The 22,016-nt window shown below is 48.0% G+C and overlaps 2 protein-coding genes across 9 annotated transcripts in view; both read right to left on the minus strand.

Moving 5' to 3' along the window:
- GRK3 (G protein-coupled receptor kinase 3) overlaps positions 1–22,016 on the minus strand; it is a 462,068-nt gene that overhangs the window by 341,273 nt on the left and 98,779 nt on the right. The gene's annotated exons all lie outside the window — the stretch shown is intronic.
- Positions 1–22,016, minus strand: part of KIAA1671 (KIAA1671 ortholog) — a 222,620-nt gene that overhangs the window by 13,320 nt on the left and 187,284 nt on the right. For all 8 annotated transcript variants that reach the window (XM_069081787.1, XM_069081785.1, XM_069081786.1 and 5 more), the window contains 2 exons: positions 10,582–10,700; positions 208–460 (listed from right to left, as the gene is read on the minus strand). In XM_069081787.1, the coding sequence (XP_068937888.1) occupies positions 208–460; positions 10,582–10,700 (372 nt within the window). The remainder of the gene's footprint in view (positions 1–207; positions 461–10,581; positions 10,701–22,016) is intronic.

Here is a 22,016-nt window from a genome sequence, read left to right on the forward strand (position 1 = left end):
AGGAAGGAAGGAAGGAAGGAAGGAAGGAAGGAAGGAAGGAAGGAAGGGAGTCATTGTTAAAGTGCTTACTGTGTGCCTGGTCTTCTGCTAAGTTCCCTCCCACAACCCCTTTCAATGATCATTTGCAACCCTCCTTTCCTTTGGGGCCAGAGGGCACTTGGTCAAGGGTCTTTGTCCCCGCCCTTCCAGGAGGACCCTGGGACTCACATTGATGAAGGAGAAGTCATCCACCTTCCCCTCCAGGCCAGCGTCTGAAGGTGGGGCTCCTTCCGCCCCATCGGTTGAATCCAAGTCTGTACTGGAGCGGTCCAAGCTCGTGCTCCTTTGATCCCTGGAGGAATCACCAGCATCTGCGGGGGAGGCGGGCTCCGTCTGAGATGACAGGGAAGAAAGCCGGCTGCCGGGAGGCTGTTTTCTGGCCGAGGTGATGTTGTCGGGAGAAGGAGACTCAGGAGCAAAACTGCAGGAAGAAGGAGGCATGGATCAGAGACAAAATATTAAGGTTTGGGGGTTAGGTTTTTTTTTCTTTTTCCTAGGCACTTAATATCTTTCCTTCTAGTTGATTTGAAAATCTCTGCTCTGCCTGCCTTAAGAGTTCTAAGTATTAAATGGCAATTCTGACAGATGCTCATTGAGCCCCTGCTCTGGTGACGGCCTCATGTCAAGCCCAGAGAGCATTTAAAAAAGCACATTGTTTCTTGGGCATCTATTAGGCAAAGCATCATGGGAAACATAACAGTGCCCAAGACACAGCCCCTGCCCTCAGAGAACTTACAATTTCAGGGAAAGAATCAGGTCACTTTCCTCTGAGTCTCAATCATTTTCTCATCTATAAAGTGAGAGGCACCTTCCCTCCTACAATCCTAAGCAATAAGGGGGCATTTGAACCTATGTCCTCTGATTCCACATTTAAGATTCCTTAGAACAGGGGAATATCAGAGCTGGGAGTGGTCTTAGAATGGGGAATGTCAGAGCTGAGAGGGTCCATAAAACATAGAATGTCAGAGGTGGGGAGGCCTTTCAAACAGGGAATGTCAGAGCTGGTATGTGTGTGTGTGTGTGTGTGTGTGTGTGTGTGTGTGGTGCTTAGAACAGTAAATATCAGAGCTGGGGTGTGGGGAACCTTAGAACAAGAAATATAAGAGCTAGGAGGGCCCTTACCAGGAATGTCAAAGCTGGGAGGGGCCATAAAACAGAGCCTGTTTCAGGAGGGAAGGGCCCAGAATGCCTCGGAACAGAAAGCACTGAATTTAACAGCTGGCAGGGCCCTTGGAGACCATCTCTAAAGGAGCAGAGGCCCTGAGATACTGTCACAGGAAAAGCAGCCTTTCCTCCCTTCCTGCCTGCCAGGTGCTCCCAGGAAGGGGAAGCCAGCTCTGGACTGAGACTCTGAGAGAGGTACCTGCCCCTTTAGGAAGAACACACACCCACACAAGACAGCCCCACACAAAGGAGAAAGGCCTTATCAGATGAGCCCCAAGCCAGGGGAGTGCTGGCTTTATCTGAGACTCCCTGACAGCTGGTGATTAGGCCTGTGGCTCATCACATCTTCACACAGACTTGTCAGGCAATCACCCCCTGGATCTGGGGAGGAGAAATAGGGCTCTGAGAAGCAACTGTTTGCTCTGGTGCTGGTTTCTTCCTTATAAGGTACCAGCATGGGGCTCACTGCCATAGGAGACCTGAGCATAGGCAGCTTTTTTAGTTGCCCAGGACTTCAAGCACTGGGTGCCCCACTCCAGACCTGAGTTTGAGTACCACCCCAATTCCTACTGGCTAGGAACTTCACATTGCTTGGCACAAAGAGAGGGTGCCACTGAGGTCAGATGTGACTTTCAGTGGCAGGATCCATGTTCCCTCCACAAGCCACCATCCTCAGAATCTCCCTAGCTCACCATCAGGGTTAATAACAATAACAATAATAGCTAAAGTTTATATAGGATCTACTAGCTCCAGGCAGTGTGCCAAGTACTGAAGATAAAAAAAGAGAGGCAAAGATAATCCTTGCCCTCAACGGATTTACAGTCTAACAGGAAAGACAAAATGCAAGCAAATATATACAAAACAAGCCCCATACAAGATAAATAAGAAATGATTAACGGAGAGAAGGCACAAGAATTAAGAGGGTTGTGGAAGCCTTCCCATAGAAGGTGGGATTTTAGCTGGGAATTAAAGGAAGTCAGGGAGTGTCAGTAGTCAGAGCAGAGGAAGAAGAGCCTTCCAGATGGAGGATCCTGTTTGTAGTCAAGCCAGGAGGCCAGTATCACTGTATCTAAGGGTATGTGTGGGCAAGTAGAGTGTAAGAAGACTGGAATGGTAGAAGGGGTCTGGGTTATGAAAAGACTCTGAATGCCAAACAGATGATTTTGCATTTATTCTTGGAGGAGATAGGGAGCCACTGCTAGAGGTGAAACTGATGAAAGAAGCAGTAGAGGTGAAATTGATGAGAGATGCTGCAGAGGTGAAACTGATGAGAGATGCTGCAGAGGTGAAACTGATGAGAGATGCTGCAGAGGTGAAACTGATGAGAGATGCTGCAGAGGTGAAACTGATGAGAGATGCTATAGATGTGAAATTGATGAGAGAAATTGCAGAAGTGAAAATTTTTTTTCTGCCTTTTGGAGGGCAATTGGGGTTAAGTAACTTGCCCAAGGTCACACAGCTAGTTTTGTGTGTGTGTGTGTTAAGTGTCTAAGGCAGAATTTGAACTCAGGTCCTCCTGACTCCAGGGCCAGTGCTCTATTCACTGCACCACCTAGCTGCCCTGCAGAGGTGAGACTGAAAGGCCTTGGCAACAGCTTGGATATTTGGGTGACAGAGAGAGTAAGGAGTACTCCAGGCCAATGGTCAAGAGGCCATTCCACAAGGCAGGGGTCCCAGGATTAAGTCAAGTCAACAATGGTCACACAGTATATGTCTTGGGATTTAAACTCAGGTCCTTCTGACTCCAAGTCTAGAATAGGATGCTGCCTCTCATGGCTTCCAGCTATACTGATTCCCTTCCCTGTCCCTTAAAAGGAACAAAAGTACAGGTGGCAACCCCACTCTAGGCACTGGACACATTCCCATTATACCATCTTGAAGAAGAAAGAGAATTGCTGTATAGCAGTTACATGGAGGTAGATTCTCACTCAGTATTTAAAAACAAAAAAACTTTCTAATAATCCAGGTTGCCCCAAAGTGGAATGAGTTGTCTTACGGAGGGTATCAAGGATGGTGAAGGACCTTGAGTTTATGGCATGGGAAGGTTGGGTAAAGAAGACTATCTGAAGGGTTCCCTCATGAATGACAAATTCTCTTGGAACCAGAAGGTGGCCTTGGGAGCAATGGGGGCAGTGAGGCTTGTTACAGGGAAATGCCTCCTAACAATGAAAACTAGCCAAAAGGGGATTGGGCCTCTTTGGCAGGGGGTGGGCTCTCCCTGCCTGGAAGTCTTTAAGCAGAGGCTAGATGCCCACTTGTTGGGCATGTTATAGGGTAGATTACTCTTCAAGTCTGGGTTCCCTCCACAAGCCATTCTTTGAGGCCCACTACATACCCTCTGAGGCCCATCCCAACCTGACCACATTCTGACTTGATCAGGTGTCCCTTCCATTGGCCTGCTGACCCTCCACCTGCTCCTTCCCCACCCTCCTCTCCCCTACCAAGGAAACTAGGCAGAAGGATCCCATACATCTCCCCCTGCTAAGGGCCATCTAACCAGGGGTGGAAAGGACACAGAAGGCTTTGGCAGGGAGCTGCTACAAACCCATTTCATTAGCTAACCCAGTGAACCTGGGATAATGTCCAAAAACAAGTGCCAGGAGATCATTCATTAGATGGATTGGTTCTAATTGGAAGGTTTCATCACAGTGTAGGAGATAGAGAGCTGGCCCCAAAGCTAGGAAGGCTAGGGTTCAATTCTGGCCTCTGATTTATACTGGATGGGTGACCCTGGGCAAACTCTCAGTGTCCCAGAGAGGGTGCCAACCTGCATTAGTGGAGGGAGGTTCTTCACCTGGAGTTTCTCTACACAAGGGATAGGAACTAAACCTGCTACAAAGATCTTGTAGGTGAGGAAACTCCCTTCACCAATGCTGGGCAGCACCTCCTTTGAAAAGTTAGTTTTAGCAAATTGTCTTGGGATGCTAGGAGGTTGAATTGTCACAGAAATTGTGGGCATCAGACATAGGACAGGGACATGAGCCTTCCTGGCTCTGAGGTCATCACTCTATCTACTTCCCAGGGTGCTGCTGCTCATTAATTCAATAACATTTATAGGTCACTTACTAACAGGTGTTCTGAGCACTTCGGGGGAAACTCAGGTCAATGAGACAAACTACGATCACAAGTAACTGGGATATGCAAGACATGTGTGAGAGATGCCCAAAAGCAGCCAGACTTGTTTGGTTTAGTCGCAGGTGGGGCAGTCATGGAAGATGTCAACTTAATATATGGGAGAACTTCCTAAAAACAGCAACTTCTCATGAGTAAAATGAGCTCTTTGCGAAAGGAGTGGGGCTGAAGGCCCATTTGGTGGAGACATCCAGAAGGATGTCCATTCAGGTTAGGCTTTGGACTTGGGGGACTCTGAGGTCTTGGCCAAGGCTAAGAGTCTGTGTGACTCTGTGCCTTTACAATGATAGGTGCTACCTAAGGAAGGAGCAGGGCTGAAGAGAAAGGGAGCTGGGCAGGTGGACAGACCCAGTGTTAAGCTGGTTATCAGCAAAATACTGAAATACACTAATGGGGTAGGCAACTAGATGGCACTGTGCACAGAGCACTGGGACTGGAGTTAGGAAGACCTGAGTTCAAATCCAGCCTCATCCACTGACTACCTATGTATCCCTGGGCAGGTTACTTAACCTGTTTGCCTCAGTTTCCCCAACTGTAAAATGTGGGTGATAAAGCACCTATGTCCCTGGGAAATATTGTCTCCAGATAAGATGTATAAAAGCACTATGCAAACCTTAAAATTATTATTATATGTTAAAGTTATGTTTATTAAATATATTATTAAAATTATATATTTAAACAACATATTTTAAATTGTATTATTAAAGTTATGACTTAATAACATTGTTATCATTATTAATAATAAAGGAAAGATTAGAATTTCTAGATAGAAAGCAGCAGTAGTAATAATAATGATGGTTGTTTGCCTCAGTTTCCTCATCTGTATAATGAGAAGGAAATGGCAAACCACTCCTGTGTCTCTGCCAAGAAAACCCCAAATGAGGTCCCAGAGTCAGACACAACTGAAAAAAATTACTCAACAACAAATCTTGGGCAGCTCATATCATCTCTGGAAAATGAGAAAGGAGGATGACCAGGTCACTAAGGTGCCCTCTACGTCTCACAGTATGCCAGCATATGAATCTAAAGCTCTTCCCAGCTCTGACATTCTTGGTTCTAACATCTCTCCCACCCTCAGCTTCTACATTCCCTGTTCTAAAAGCCTTCTCAGCTCTGACATTCTATGTTCTAAGGCCCCTCCCAGCTCTGACATTTTATGTTCTAAGGCCCCTTCCAGCTCTGACATTCCCTGTTCTAAGGCCTCTCCTAGCCCTGACTTTCTATGTTATAAGGTCTTTCCTAGTTCTAGAATCTCTATTCATTCCCAAGGCCTTCCCATCATCGATATTCCATGTTCTAAAGGACCTCCCTGCTTTGCTATTTTATGATTTTATGACTGGAGAATCCACTGGGCCAGGAATACCAGTTGGAGAGTTCATCTACAAGCCTGCCTTGTATAAAATGACTGTTCCCTCAATCTGGGCACAAAGTCCAACTCAGGCAACACTGACTTTCTATAGAGAACCTAGAGAAATACATAAGAAATCCAGAATATTTGATTTCACTGTAATTTCTGAATGAGCCCATTCAAGGAGGCCAAGGTCAGGCCCAGTGCTAGTCTGTAACCAGTAGGTGGCACTAGACCACAATGGTAGCTACCAACACTGCTGTCGACCAGACTTCATACTCGGCCTCCAGAAGACACCAGGGGGAGCTGTTTCCAAAGGAGACCAACCAGTCTATGCTCAACCACATTCTTAAACCCCCTAACCCTGGAGCCTCTTTCCTACAAGCACCCACACCATGGCACTCTCCTCCTGGAGAAGAACAAGTGGCTCCCCCTCGCGTCTAGGCTCAAACACCCTCTTTGGCATTTAAAAATGGCTTCGGCCTGTCTTCCCAGGCTCAGTTCACACACTCACCCAACCTGTCAGTTTACTGTTCCTCATACACGACATCCCATCTCTGGTCTCCGTGCCTTTGCTCAGGCCATGCCCCATGCCTGGAGTGCATTCCCTTTTCCTTCACAACATAAAACCCCTAGCTTCCTTCAAGGAGCAGCCCCAGGGCCACTTTCTACAAGAAGTCTACCCTAATCCTACCACATTTGCTGATGCTTCCCCCTATCCCCAGAATCGTATATACCATTTGTATTTAATTTTCTAAGTATATACTATTTCCACCCCACAACAGACTTTCATTTGTGTCTTGGCATCCTGATTGCCTAGCACTGTGCCTGGCATACATTTGGTGCTTAATGAATGTTTGATAAATTGGATTAAGTAAAGAATGCCAACAGGAGCTAGCCCACTGGGTGAGGATGAGCCAGTCATGTGTAGCCTTGGGGAGAAGTCACTTAAACTATAACATTAGGAAGCTGTAAGTCTAACTCTTAGCAGACTTGCTGGCACATTTTGTTGTTCAGCTGTCTTTTAGTCCTGTCCGAGACTCCATGACCCCATTGGGGGTTTTCTTAGCAAAGATACTGGAGTGGTTTGTCATTTCTTTCTCCAGCTCATGCTACAGGTGAGAAAACTGAGGCAAACAGGCTTAAATGACTTACTCAAAATCACACAGCAAGGAAGTGTCTGAGGCTGGATTTGAACTCTGGTCACCCTGACTCCAGGCTCAGATGTCTGTACACCCCTTCTAACTTTAGTCTTTTTGCACATAACTCCTTTCCATGTACTTTTTGATTCAGTAACACTGACCTTGCTGTTTTTCCTCAAACAAGGAGCTTACCTCCCACTCCTAGGACTTGCACTGGCTAACCCCATGCCTGGAACTCTCCCTAATCATCTGCCTCTTCCTGGCTCCCTTCCAGTCTCAGCTAAAACCCCAGCTCCTACAAGACGTCTTTCCCCAGTCTTCCTTAATCTTGGTGCCTTCCCTCTGAGACCACCCCCATTTCTCCTATCTTGTTTGGGTGGAGTTGGGATCATGTGGTTTCCCCCATTAGACTCTGAGCTTCCCAGAATCAAGGACTTTCTTTGGCCTTTTTTTGTATCCCAGCCCTTAGCACAGAGCCTGGCTCATGGTCATCTCATCCAACCCCTCTCATCCCTCACTGTAGAGAGGAAGAAACAGTTTTCTGAGAGGTCCAGACTTGCCCAAGGAAATACAACTAGTCACTAACAGACAGAATCTCATGACCGCTGGCCAAAGGCTCTGGCTGGAGATCTCATGTAGTGTTAAAAAAATCCAATTATGAAACCTCTATAGAGAGAGGAGGTCATCTGTGGTCAACCTTTGTGCCTGAGATCTCTACTGGAGGGTCAAGCCCATGACAACTGGTAGCACCAAGGGGCAAAAGGAACCACTGGTTTGGTGAATGAAGTGTGGGCTGGACTGGAAATACGCCAAGACCTTAAAATCAGATTTCTTCCAAGAAGACTTAGATTGGAGCCACATGCAGAACCAAGAGACCTCCAACACTCTCCTCTTCTGCCTCAATAAAATGTCAACTGCCCTTGTTAGAGCTAGCCTATGGAGCACAGGACACTCAGCTACGTTTTCTGCAGACACTCTTTTCACTCCCTGAAAGGGAAGGGGCCATACTGGCCCCTGCCAACTCATGTGCTCTCCCCACGGGAGCTACAGGGGAGATGCCAGCTCACCTACCAATCCATGTTCAATCAAGGTAATTTTGACAAGAAATGGGTCAACAGGGATCAGTCAGCAGGGGCCCCCAGGTATCCTATCTGCTAACGTGCTTAATATTAATGGGGGGCAGTAAATGGAACAGTGCATAAAGCACCAGGCCACAGTCAGGAAGGTTCATCTCCAAGTTCAAATGTGACCTTGAACACTTCCTAGCTGTGTGACCCTGGACAAGTGACTTCACCCTGTTTGCCTCAGTTTCCTCATCTGTAAAATGAGCTGGAGAAGGAAATGGCAAACCCCTCTGGTGTCTCTGCCAAGAAAACCCCAAAATGTGTAAGAGAAAGTTGGACATGTCTGAAACAACTGACAACTACAAATTAATAGATTCCTTTGCCCTAATTCTTATCAGTCAGTGGAGACCATGCAGAGCACCCAATACATGAAAAACACTGCTCTAGGTACTCTGGGTACAGATCCAAGATAAGGAAGTTCACACGATAACAATGGAGGCCAGACATACAAATATATAAGAGATCCAAAAATATCAGTAATGAGACATATAACTAAAGGGAATAGTGAAGATGTGGGACCAAAGGGTGGTGGGAATAAATAATCCCTGGAAATGAGGCCCCTCCCAGCCCTGACATCCCCTGTTCTGAGGCCCCTCCCAGCCCTGACATCCCCTGTTCTGAGGCCCCTCCCAGCCTTGACATCCCACCTTCTAAACCTGTTTCTAGCTCTGACATACTTTCCTGTGTTCTAAGTTCCCTTCTGGTGCCCTATATTTTGTGATTCCAATTCCATCCCTCACCCTCTGTGCCCTTCTAATACAGCAGTACCTTTATACAGGTGGTTACTCTCCACCCTAAGCCTGGAAGGCAGGACCTGTGTCCAGACCCGGGCTGCTGGGTCTCACTGATTCCTCAGTGAAGACTTAACGATGCCTCAAGGCCTCCCAGGTGGGCTGAGAGTTTCCTAAAAGACCTGATTCCTGAGCAGGCCCCAGGAAAGCCCAAAGCCCAGGCGTGTGGGCCATAAGCTTCCCTGCTTCTCATCACCCTGCTGGCCCCTGAGGGGGCTGCCTCCCATCCTTTCTTGCTATTTTAAGGAGCAGTTTCCCATGTGGATAGACTGTGACTGCAGCATTTGCTGGTGGTGTTAAGTGTGATTGGCAGTCATGACAGCTCGCTGGAGAGGAACACTCCTTAGATCTCATTCCAGTCTGTTGTTACAGGAAAAAAAATTCTAGTCTCTAAGGAGCTGGAAACTATGGGTACAATGAATGGTTATTTCCAGGCCAGCTAGGCTCAGTGTATAAAAATAAGGAATCTGTTAAGCTGGAGACCCTCCAATCAATGAGGAGCTTACATCTTTAGCACAGGGCCTGGCACACAGTAGGGGCTCAATAATCAATGCTGATTGATTAGTTCATGTTGTTGTTCAATAGTTTTCCAGTTGCATCTGATCCTTTGTGACTGACTCCATTTGGGGTTTTCTTGGCAGAGATCCTGGAGGGGTTTGCCATTTCCTCCTCCAGCTCATTTTAAAACTTTTTTTTTTTTTGCTTTTTTGGAGAGGGGAAGGCAGGGCAATTGGGGTTAAGTGACTTGCCCAAGGTCACACAGCTAGTAAGTGTTAAGTGTCTGAGGCCGGATTTGAACTCAGGTCCTCTGGACTCCAGCGAGGGTGCTCTATTCACTGTGCCACCTAGGAGCCCCCCTCCAGCTCATTTTACAGATGAGGAAACTAAGGTAAACAAAGGTAAGTGACTTGCCCAGGGTCACACAGCTAGGAAGTGTCTGAGGTTGGATTTGAACACAGGAAGATCCAAGCCTGGTGTTCTGTGAAGTATGGTGACACCTAGTGGCCCCCATCAGTTCACATAAAACTAAATTTCTGTACATGTTGCCCTTCCTGTTAGAATGCAAAGTCCCGGAGGGCTCTTTGTATACATACAGCCTTGCACAGAGTAGGTACTTATAATAGATGTTTGACTGAATAATTAATTTGTATACTTAGATGTTTACATGTTGTGTTCTACAACAGAATAAAAACTCCTTGACAGGAGTGACTGATTTAGTTTTGTCTGTGTATTTCCAGAATCTGGAACTGTATCTAGCACTTAGTAGGCAATTTCCAAAAATTTAATTATTATTTTCTTTCCTCATTTTTAACATTCACTTTTGTAACATTTTGAGTTCCAAGTTTTTTTTTTTCCTCTTCCCTCTCCAAGAGAGCAAGCAATCTGATACAGGCTCTACATGTACAATCCTATTAAACTTATTTTCTTAGTAGGTACTTTAAAGAGTGCTTGTTGAATGGAATTGAAGACTGGAGGTAGGAGGTGGACCAGAAAGAGGTGGATTTGGGAAGACAAGAAAACAAACTTTTATCCAAGGGGTCTACTATGTGCAATGTGCTGTGCTTTACAAATATTATCTCATTTGATGCTCATAACAACCCTGGAAAGCAGATGCTCTTATAATCCCTATTTTACAGATGAGGAGACTGAGGCATAGGAAGGGTGATTTGCCCAGAGTTACATAGTGAGCAAGTTCCCAATGCTGGATTTATACTCAGGTCCTCCTGATTTGGAGAAGCTGGGGTTTGAAGCTTGACTTGGACCCAGACTACATACTCCCCAGCCAGTGGGCAAGGGCTGAGCCTCGCCTGTTCCTGAAAGCAAATGTTCCACCATCTTACCTCTCCCCACTCTGCCGAGGATCATTCCAGGTGCCATATTGGCTATCGCTCTCCTGAACAAGCGTGTCTGTGTCCTTGGCCTCCGGGGGCTGCCTTGCGAAACACTGTTTGAGCTGATCCTGCAGAGACAAAGGGGGGCAACTGACATGAGGGTGAGAAGTGACCCCAGCCCCTTCCCTGCCATGACCCTGACAAGCTCGCACTATGTGGCTCCAGTCAGGCCACCCAAGAACCTCTAGACCCATTGGCTTATCCTGTTCAAGGCCAAAGTCAAGAAGATTATCTCATTAGGGAGGGATGAAAAGTAGCAGACAGTGATCTCTCCCTCTGAACTTCCAGGCCTGTTCTTTAGATGTGTCACTCATGGGTCAGAAGAAAGAATAGTCTCCAGTATGTTGGATGGTCCCATGTGGGAAGGGAGGACATGGAAGAGAGTCATTCAGGATGGGCAGTGCATGGATGGATGGATGGATGGATGGAATGGTTGGATGGATGGACGGACGGATGGATGGACAGATGCATGGATGGATGGACGGATGGATGGATGGACGGATGCATGGATGGACAGATGCATGGATGGATAGATGGATGGATGGACGGACGGATACATGGATGGACGGATGGATGGATGGATGGATGGATGGATGGATGGATGGATGGATGGATGGATGGATATATGTTTGCATGGAGGGATGCATGGACAGATGCATCATGGATGGGTTGTGACCCATATCACTGAAGAGAACTCTCAAACCAATGAGGTCACAGATAACTGTGGAGTATTTGAGTCATTCATGTCTCATGACAGTTTCATCATGTCACATAACACTAATTATGTTACCTTTCCACCTAATTATTCTAATAAGCTCCTTGAAAGCACAGGCAACATCTTACCCTGATTTTCCCCCAGAGTGCCTTACTCAGTCTATGATGACAAAGTAGGTACTTGATAAGTATTATTTTGAGGGTAGAGACTATCTTTGCTTTTGTATTCACATCCCCAGTGCTGGGCACAATGTTTGGCTCAGAGCAAGTACTTAATAAATACAATTTCATTCTTTCATTCATTCATTCTTCCCCTGAATTTCTCCGTCCTCTCAAAAATTTTAAGATAAAAAGGAGGTCTGGTCCTAGATCAGTCCTTCCAGTAAACATGCCTTGTTCTGCCCCTTTGCTGAATCTATTTCTGTCTGAAGAAATTGCTGTCTATTCATAAGCTTGCCTCACAATGAGGTCAACATCGGTCCAGCTGATACAGGGAATACAGTGACCTCGGCTCTCTTGGGGAGACACACAATCCAGCTTTCACCTGCATCTCCTCCTTTGGCTCAGCCCCCACCCTACTGTCCATCACTAATCATCTCACCCAATGAGCCAATTTCCCCAATTACCTGCAATGCAGAGGCCATGCCTGCTGGTAACACTAGTGTACTGTAAGGCCCTATTTTAGGAACTTTTTATCTGTGGAAAATGAATGTTCTCTTCTCCCTTCGTGTTGCTCCCCTCTCTGCACTCTCCATTCTGATCAAAGCCAACAACAGCTGCACCTGACATACAGAATTCCATCTCCTCCCTACGTGTTTTTGACCAAGCTGTGCCTCTCATCTGGAGAGCTCTCCCTCCTCACCTCCTCCTTCTCTTAACCCATCTCATCCGGCTAGTGAGTGTCCGTGACAAGGTTCTAGTCCACGGTCTCCGCAATGCCACGTCTCCCACGAACTCACAGGGTTGTGATAGAGAAAGTACTTTGTGAATCTTCAATCTCACCAGTGGGAAAATAGCTTGAAAAGGTCAGAGTGTATCTGGTATGCTATGTTTATGAAGCTAGAGCCCTCTCTGGGATCCCCAAAACCATTCAACAGAATTAAGGCTCTTAACCCTGCAAATCCCCCCTCCTGCAAAAGTCAGACTTTTATCAAGCCTGGCATGAGAAGGGGGGGGGCAGGGTTTCTGCCCTCGGCCCAAGACAGGCTTCCCCTGCTCTCGGTAGGTCCCAGGGGCCTGGTTTCCTTCAGCACATGGTATGACTTCATTCACATAAGAAGTTAATGTTGGGGGCAGGGGGGAAAGGGGGTAAGGGGGAGGTTGCCTTGATGCTCTTGCGCTGTCTCTGTTTCCTTTCTCTCTCATCTGTCTCTTTCTTTTTTTCTCGCTCTCTGTCTCTCTGTTTCTGTTTCTGTCTCTCTCCTTTTCTGTCTCTCACATTTACCAAGCCTGGTTTTTAGGAAGACACTCCTCCCAGGCCCTCCCTGTTGCCTCTCCTCCACTTAGAGGTTTGGGCGGATGTAATTCAAAGCCCTCAGTACAGCTTGGGGCCAGAAGGGCCGCCAGTGACCCAGACTGGGCAAAGCTGCCAAGTTACTTTGCTCCCCTTCTGGACTTGTTTTCTAGGTTGGGGTAAGGAAGACCCGGCTGATCCCTTGCTGGGGGGGATCTGGGCTGGCCTTGCAGGGAGGCTGAGTGGGCCCAGGGATCTTGAGCTGGAGAGAACCTCAGAGACCATCTCTCTCATCTCTCAGAGTCCAACCCTCCCATTTTATAGATGAGAACCCTGAGGCTTAAGGCCATTAAGTGACTAATCTGAGGCCATAAAACTAACTTGGAATTGTCAGAGATACAGTCGTGGTTCCAGAGCTAAAATCAGCCCCTGCAGCCACCTGGTCTAACTCTCTTATTTTGAGAGGAGGGAATGAGTCCCAGGGAAGAAAAGAGACTAGTCCAGGGCCACACAGTCAGTGCCAGGAGGGAAACAGGGAGCCCCTGCCCCTAATGTCAACCCCCTTTCCATGGAGAAGGAACAGAAGAGGGCCCCAAAGGGAATTCACAGGATCAGATTTGGAGCTGAGGAAACTGAGTCCCAGAGAAGCCACGTCCCTTAACTGAGGTCCCACAGGAAGCACTGGGTGGCAGCACTGGCTTTGGGGGCCAGAGCCTCGACTGGCCTGGCCTGGAGCTCGCTCCTGGACAGCTTACCCCACGCCCAAGAAAATAAATCAAGTGATGACAGTTATCACAAAACTTGAAAGAGGCTGAGTACTCCACCCAGCCAATGATGTCTACTCAAATACACAGACCAAACAATAAATGCTCCTGTGTTAAGCCAGCTACCTCTTTGTTGGGATCAGGGAGGCAAAGCAGATTTATTTATCCAGAAAAATCCTTTCCTTGCCTCAAAGCACTTCCTACTGATTTCCCTGTTGGTTCAGCGTTCAGCCATTGTTCAGTCATGTCCAACTCTCCGTGAACCCATTTGGGATTTTCTTGGCAAAGATATTGGAGGGGTTTACCATTTCCTTCTCCAGCTCATTTTACATATAAGGAAACTGAGGCCAAAAGGGTAAAGTGACTTGCTCAGGGTCACACGGCTAGTAAGTGTCTGAGGTTGGATTTGAACTCATGAAGATGCGTCTTCCTGACTCTTTGCACTATGGAGCCCCTCCCCATTGGTTAGGGCTCTCCAAACCCAACTGCTTCATCAGACCAAGAAGGCAGCTACACATCTACTCATTCTTAATATCTTTGTATTGATCTATCTGCTTCCAGGCTCTCTTCTCCTGCCCCCAGCAGAAGGCAAGCTCCTTGAGGGCAGCTGTTTTCATTCTTGTCTTTGGGCCTAGCACAGAGTAGGAGCTGCATAAATCTTGGCTGAATTCACCAAAAAGAACATTACCATGACACAGAATATATCTGTTGTCTAAGAGACCAAACACTCAGCTGTGGACAACTTCTGTTACAGCTGAGTTGACAGGCCATTCAACCCAAGCCCTGCCATTTTCCAGATTTTCTAGGGTTCCATTCACTTTGAACACACTATGACTCAATGACCCAATGCTCCAATAGGTGACGAGGTCACACAGGGAGAGAACAGCAGTGCTGAATTTGAATCCAGACCCTCAGATGCCAACCTAAGGGCCCTCCACCAAGCTTTGAACCTCCAGATGGCCTGCTGTGGACCTACTCCCCCTGGACGTTACCTAAAGTTCAGCCACAAAGTCTCCAGGAGAAAGTCAGTCAAATATATAAATGCCATATTGTGTTGTTAGCCCAGCCTGGTGGCCTCTCTTCACCATGGGCCTGAGTCACCCATTGAGAAGAACGTTCAGCTGAAAGGGGACGGCTCGAGTACAGACACGTCGGCTCCCCTGGGGATTCATTACCCCAAATGACAGAAATAAACATTCACAGCTTTCCATGAGAGGCGGGGGCTGGGCTGCGTGCTGTCTGTCTTCCTGAAGGGAGCTCTCCAAGAGGGAGAAAGAGCTTTGGAAGGTTCCGTGCTAAGAACAGTCTGGGTCACTCCTTGGTGCTGGATGGTAAATGTGCCACAAGCCTCGCCTCTGTGGTGAGTGTTGGGACAGATAGGACATCAACAGACCACTCAGGGAACACCAATCCAAGGGCCTGGGCCAGAGAGGGAGCCCCGGGGAGATATCGATCCCCTGGACCCTGCTCCAGTAACATCAAGGCCAACAAGGCATCAACGCCTGTCTGACTCCCACACATTCCATCACAAAGAGGGATGTAGATGGGTGGTATAGATGAGTGTTGATACCCCTCCCTTATGGCAACAGGCATGACAGATTCTGTTTCCTCCTTGGATCAGTCTAAATTTCAGGTAAAGAAAGCCCCCGTAGGAGAGGTGACTGCCCAAGACCCTATTCTCATCAAGGCCAACCTGGCTGAGAGGGTCGCTGAAGCATAGTATGTCCAATGTAAAAAGAACCCTAGAAATCCTTTACTCTAACCCTCTCATTTTCCAGATAGATCATGTTAAGCTGATTTTACCCAAAAACAAATGTTTGGGAGGGAGAAGGGCTACATACTGAGACCTGGCCACGCGCCTCCCTGGGGCAGCCCTGCTCACCAGGCCCAGAATCCATGCAGGAGGCTTGAAGACAAAGGGAGCAGCTATTTTTAAGGAGTGTATTTCCAGATTCACAGCAAAGCACTTTCTTCTATTCTGGTGGTGGTGTTTTATAGTGGTATAACTGTTTTGGGAGATGATTTCTCTTTCACGACTTTGATAATGAAATCAATCCTTTTAAATAAGTCATTTCTCTGGTCTCAGTTCCCCCTCCATAAAATGAAGGGGTCAGACTAGATTTATGTATAAGGTCCTTCCTGGCTCCCACATTCCATGCTACAAGGTCCCTCTCACTTTTGACTTTCCCTGTTCTAATGCCCCTCCCAATCCTGACATTCCCTGTTCTAAGGTCCCTCCCAGCTCTGACATCTCCTGTTCTAAGGCCCCTCCCAGCTCTGACACTCTCTAATCTAAGATTTCCTGCACCTAGATCTGTTTATGTCCCAGAGGCTCTCAAGGGTCTAACGTCTCATGTTCTGATGGTCTCTTCTTCTTTGACCCATAAGCAACAACCCAGAATTTGAGGAGACCTTCCAGAAACAGCCTCCATGTCGCTCTGGAATCGTGGCAGCAGACAGTGCACAGCCAGGAGGCACTGGGAGCGGGCCTGCCTTTTCCACCCCGAGCTGCCCCTGAGCTCAGTAGCACCAGGTAATTCATGAAGCCGTTCTCAGAAACAACCTGGTGCTTCTTGGCCCACAGTAATCCTCCAACCTCCCAGAGGGGCTCATGGAAACTGCTGCTTTCAGCTGCAGCCAAAAGGGCCCAATACGATTCTTCAGAAACCGAACACGCCCAAACATCCCGAGCAAGGTTTATTTCTGGGGCCCCTCCTGGTGTTCACAACAGAGAAGACAGAGGCGCATAAACGCTCCAGGTTCTTTGGGGACTAAATAAGGTGAGCGAGAATCAGCAGAATGAGAACAAGGCCGCCCACATCTTTCCAGCAGGGTCCCTCTCTGCCCTCCGGGTCAGACTCAGCTCAGGCAACACCTACTCTAAAACCTGTGCCAGAGATTCAATGAGCTTAAAAAAAAAGCAAGGAAATCTCAGAGCTAGGAGGGGCCTGAGAACAGGGGACGTCAGGGCTGGGAGGGGCCTGAGAACAGGGGATGTCAGGGCTGGGAGGGGCCTCAGAACAGGGGATGTCAGAGCTGGGAGGGGCCTCAGAACAGGGGATGTCAGAGGAATCTTGGAGCACAGAAGGGGCTTGAAAGGACCTCAGAGATAGTGATTCCAAGCCAGTCATTTTCTAGCTAAGGAAACTGACTCCATAAGAGGATAAAACGTGGGCTGCTCAAAGTAACCAATGAGGGTCCAGGCTCCTGACTCCTCATGAAGTCTCACATGTGTCATTGATTTCACTTTGGAAAAATGATTCGGCTGCTCCCTCCCCCCCACCCCCCAGGTCCTCCCCCTGCCCCTGGTCCTCCCCCACTCCCAAGAGAAATGAACATCTGATCCAGGACCACTTTAGGTCATGTCTGTCCCCGAGTCCCCACCCCCTCCCACCTTTATTTTTAGAAGGCCTTCAAGGGGGTCAGATTTCCTTTCCCCCATCAGTCACATACTAAGAATACCGAAATTCGCAGGTCCTAATAAAAGCCCCTGTCTGGGAGGGGTCCTGCCAGAACCGACCACACCCTGGCTGCTTTCTAGCTGCCCTTCTCCCCTTGGCTTCCCCACGCCCCCCACGACACTGAAGCCAAGTGCTCTCTCCATACCACCCACGGACTGGGCTCTGTTCTCCTAACCAATGGCCAAGCAAGAGATTGCAAAAGTAAAATTCCATTCAACAGTTACTGAGTGTCTGTGGGACTGGCTAGCCCCAATGCCAGCTAACGGGGTGTGGGGGGCACAAGATGCAGATCTTGGCCCAAAAGAATGTAGGTTCACCAAATCTAAAGAGAGAAGGTATGGTAGAGACATCTCATCCAACCCACTTGTTTCATAAACAGGATAACTGAGGCACGTGGCAATGAAAGAATTTCAGAGACTCACAGAACTTGGGCATGGACAGCTCCTGGCACAGATGTGGCCCCCATCCTGACATCAGGAGTCCTTCCCCTTCCCTCCACTTGTCTAAGTACTACCCTTCCTTCAAGGCCCAAGACCAGGACCACCTCCTCTCTGAAGTCTGCCTAGATTGTCGGAGCTGGAGGAAACCCCTAAGGTCCTCTGGTTAATGGATCACAGGACAGCAGACTGAGAGCTGGGGAGGACCTCAGAGGCCACTGTCCAGTCTCCATATTTTACAGATGAGGAAACCAGGCCCCTAAAAAATTAAGTGACTGGTCTAAGGTCCACCTTAGATCACCCCTGCTCCCCCCAAGCTGGACTTGGGCTGCCCGGGAAGTCAGCTCCTGGAGAGTGGGGGACTTGGCAGCTCAGCATCCTGTCTACCACAGAAACAGTAAGAGGCAGAGAGGAAATTGCAAAGTATATCTTCAGATTATGGATCTAGGGATGGAAGGGGCCATCCAGGCCAATGCTCTCATGGTACAGATGGGAAAACTGAGGCCCAGAGTCAAAGTGACTTTCCCAAGGTCACATGCACAGTAAGTGGTAAAGCCAGCATTTGAACCCAGGTTCAAGCTAGTCCTCTGTCTAGCTTGGCCTTTGGAGCTCCACAAGCTTCTCCCACACTCCCCCCAAAACAAATGAAACTCTGACCCCAAATCCAGAATTCTCTCTCTCTAGTATACAGCAGCCAGCCTCTACCTGGCTGATGTTAAGCTGACACCTGTGAATTACTGTAACTTGATACCTCTGTGTGGCAAGTCAGGAAAAGAAGGGTTCGAATACTGCCTCTGACACTTCCTAGCTGTGGGACCTTGGGCAAGTCACTTCATCTCTGTCTGCCTTGGCTTCCTTGTGTGTAAAATGGTATTAGTAATAGCCCCTACCTCCCAAGGCTGTTGTGAAGATCCAATGAGATCATTGTAAGGCACTTAGCACAGTGTCTGGCATGCAGCAGGCAGCACAGTGTGTGTGTGTGTGTGTGTGTGTGTGTGTGTGTGTGTGTGTGAGTGAAATGTTAAATGATGATGATTACTACTACCACTACTATTACTACTACTACTACTACTACTACTACTACTACTGCTACTACTTGTGATCCTGGACAAGTCACTTACCCGCAGTTTCCTCATCTGTAAAATGAGGCTGATAATAGCCTTACCTCCCAGGGTTATTGAGAGGATCAAATGAGTTAATAATTATAAATGCTTAGCCCAGTGCCTGGCAGTTAAATATTAGCTATTATGATCTTACCAAGTACCTATTCCTACTCTGTGCCAGGCATTATTATGCTAAGTGCTGGGGTTACAAAGAGAAAACCAAGATGGGCCCTGTCATTCACACAGCAGATCTCATCCCCTTCCAAATGGTTAACTGAACAAAGATGCCAGATGATCCCCAGGGTTTAATTGGTTAACAACATGATTACATGGACCATGGGAGTCATGGCAAAGGGCTGAGGGCATCGGGGAAGGCTGCGTGAGAGGCAAGCCTGGAACCAGGGCTTGAAGGCTGAGGAGGACAGGGCTTCCCATAAGAAAAACTACAGATGACTCTGGAGGGGGTGGGTAAAGGAGCCCGCAGCCAGAGCCCTCCTGTGCCCACTGGCCGTTATTCACCACAATGTATCAGGTCACCAAGGCTCCCCTCTGCCCATCCCATGGACTGCCTTCCTCTCTAATCAGAGAGGCTTCTATAATTCCTCAGACACACGTCCACCACAGCCACTGTTTGCTGATCTCTACCCGAGTCGTCCCGATGCTGATGAATTCCCAGCCCGCCCATCAATTTCTGCTGTCCCAACAGCCGGCCACATCTTCCTCCCTAGTGTCCTGACACATTATAAAGGGATGCTGAGCTGCCAAGTCCCCCACTCTCCAGGCACTGACTTCCCGGGCAGCCCAAGTCCAGCTTGGGGGGAGGGAGGATGCTACCTGGGAGAACCCAGAGGTGGAAAGAAGGGTCTGGGGAGAGAGCCCAGCAGGCTGGGAAATGAGGTTTCCAGACCCTGCTCTGCTATTTACCAAGTGAATAACTGGGGCAAGCCGCTTCACCTGCCCCAGGGTACTCATCTGTAAAAAAGACGGATGACCACAGTGGTCTCTTCTAGCTTGGTCCCATGGCAATATGGCTGACTCTTTGCTGGGTGAAATAATTAAAAAAGCATTTTTTCAGCAACTAATGCCTTCAGTAGCCCTCACGCCCCCATGTTCCCATGTCCAATCATGGGCCAAATCTTGCCATTTCTACCTTCACGGCCTCTCTTCATCTGACCCCTTCTGTGTGCTCCCACTATCCAACCTGGGTTCAGGCCCTCCTCACCTCTCACCTAGATTAAGGTAGCAGCCTCCTAATCCATCCCTGCCTCAAGCCTCTCATCACTAATCCACCCAACACACTTCTGCCAAAGGCGTTTTCATTAAACAAGTCTGACCACGTGGCTGCTACTCTCAACCGCTGGCTTCCTCTTGCCTCGAGGATCAGATACAAACTCCTTTGCCCAACCCAACCTGGCCCCAACTTCATTTTCTTCCAGCCTGATTATGCATCCCTCCTCCTCCACACTACTCAGTCGAGCCCAAGGGGCTGGAGACTCTCCATCTCCCATCCCCCTGCCCTGGCCTGGAATGCTCTCGCTCCTCCCTTCAGGATTCGGCATCTTCTGCATGAGGCCTCTACCTGATGCTCCCCCCTGCCCTGGTGGCTAGTGCCCTCCCTCCCCTCCCCTCCCCAACTATCTGATATTTAATTCCTTTGCATATATTTGTGGTTGTTAACTTTATATTTAGGGTGAATATATATATATATTTACACAGACTTTTTTTTTTGGTCTCTCATTATAAATGCACATTCCTTACAAGGAGGGATTATATCATCCTTTGTGCTTATATCCCCAGCACCCAGTAGGCAATTATGATTGATTGATTAATTGTTAGGAAATACCAAGACAGACAGGAAGCTTATGTGGGGTGGGGGTTTGGGGTGGACAGGGCAGCAGCAGTCAGCAGAAAAGGCCGCACAAATGGGGTAATAACCCTTGGTCTGGCCTTGAAGAAAGCAAGGGGGTCCAAAGGGAGGGTGTGTCAGGTATGAGGATCAGCCTGAGGGAATGCTCTGTGCAGAGCACCGCAAGGAGGCCAGCTGGGATGAAAGGCAGTTTGGAGAGGGAGGCCAGAAGCAGACAATAAAGGGCTTTAAATGCCTGCAGGATTACATGCAGGGCATTTAATTTCAGTGCCTTAGTGTCCTCACCTGCCTCTGAGGCCCTTTCCAGTTCTAGATACTAAGAAATGTAAACCAGGAGCACCTGGGTAGCATAGTAGACAAGGCACTAGCCCTGGAGTCAGGAGGACCTGAGTTCAAATCCAGCCTCAGACACTTACTAGTTGTGTGACCCTGGGCGATACACTTATCCCTGACTGCCAAAGAAAGAGGAAGAGAGGGAGAGAGGGAGGCAGGGAGGGAGGGAGGCAGGCAGGGAGATCAGAAGACCGATCAACTGCATAACAGGCTTGGTAACTAACTCACCATAAGACCCTGAATGAGTTTGGCAGAAGTGTGAGGGAGTGTTATCATTGCCCTCTGGGCCTCAGCCTCCTCCTCTATAAAAATGAGGGCTTGGATTGGCAGACCCCCAAAGTCTTCAGTGCTCTGGAATTCTAACAGCACATCATGGGATAAATGAGAGCCCAAGAACAGCTTGGGGGAAGTCGTCACCCTCTAGGCTTTCTGCTAGTGAATACCCCAAGCCCAAGGGCACAGAGCTGGCTCTCACCCTCCTGCCTGCTTCCCCCCCCAACCCCCTACAATGCCCACACACACTCATCCTGTCCTACTTGCAAAGCAGATTTCCAGGCCATACAAACTGGCGATTCCCTCCCTCGGCTCAGATAGAAACACTCTGCTATCTCCTCTGGTCTCTAGTCCAGAAAGAATCCCCCTCAACCCATCAGGAAGCTAACCCTGCTTCAACGTGGTCTCCAAGGGACCTTTGGCAATAAAATGATGAAGCCAAGTCGAGAAAATCTGCTTGGAGAAGATCAGGGCAGAGCTAGGGCTGCAAGAGGCCTTAAAGTCCAATCCTTTATTAAAATAAAAGAAGAATAGAAAAATATAAAATAGAAGAAGAAACTGAAGTCCAGAGAGGTCATCAGGGACCTCAGAATTCATAGGCACCAATTCCAGCCTCCCCGTTTTACAGATGAAGAAACTCAGATGCACAAGACTTGTCCAGGTCACATAGCAGTAAGTGACAGGGACATATTTGAATCTGTTATTCCCAATGGAAGCCTTCTTATACCATGTTGCCTTGAATCGACCTCGGCAGGCTGAGGGTTCCTAACTTTGAGGCACATGAACTTTTAAAATATATTTATTTTGATGACTATATTTCAGTAATCCTATGTATTTTATTTAGTTAGTCTCTAGGCTTGTATTTATTAAGCACCTATTGTATGCCAAGCACTGTGGATGCATCTCTCTACTCCTCCCCAAAGATGCCAATGTGATATTTCTAATTGTCAGGATAAACTTCCTAACAGAGAAACAAGCT

Source organism: Petaurus breviceps, unplaced genomic scaffold (assembly GCF_028583685.1).
Source record: "Petaurus breviceps papuanus isolate PSGF00001 unplaced genomic scaffold, PetGlider_PUasm1.0 99, whole genome shotgun sequence".
NCBI classification, from domain to species: Eukaryota; Metazoa; Chordata; class Mammalia; order Diprotodontia; family Petauridae; genus Petaurus; species Petaurus breviceps.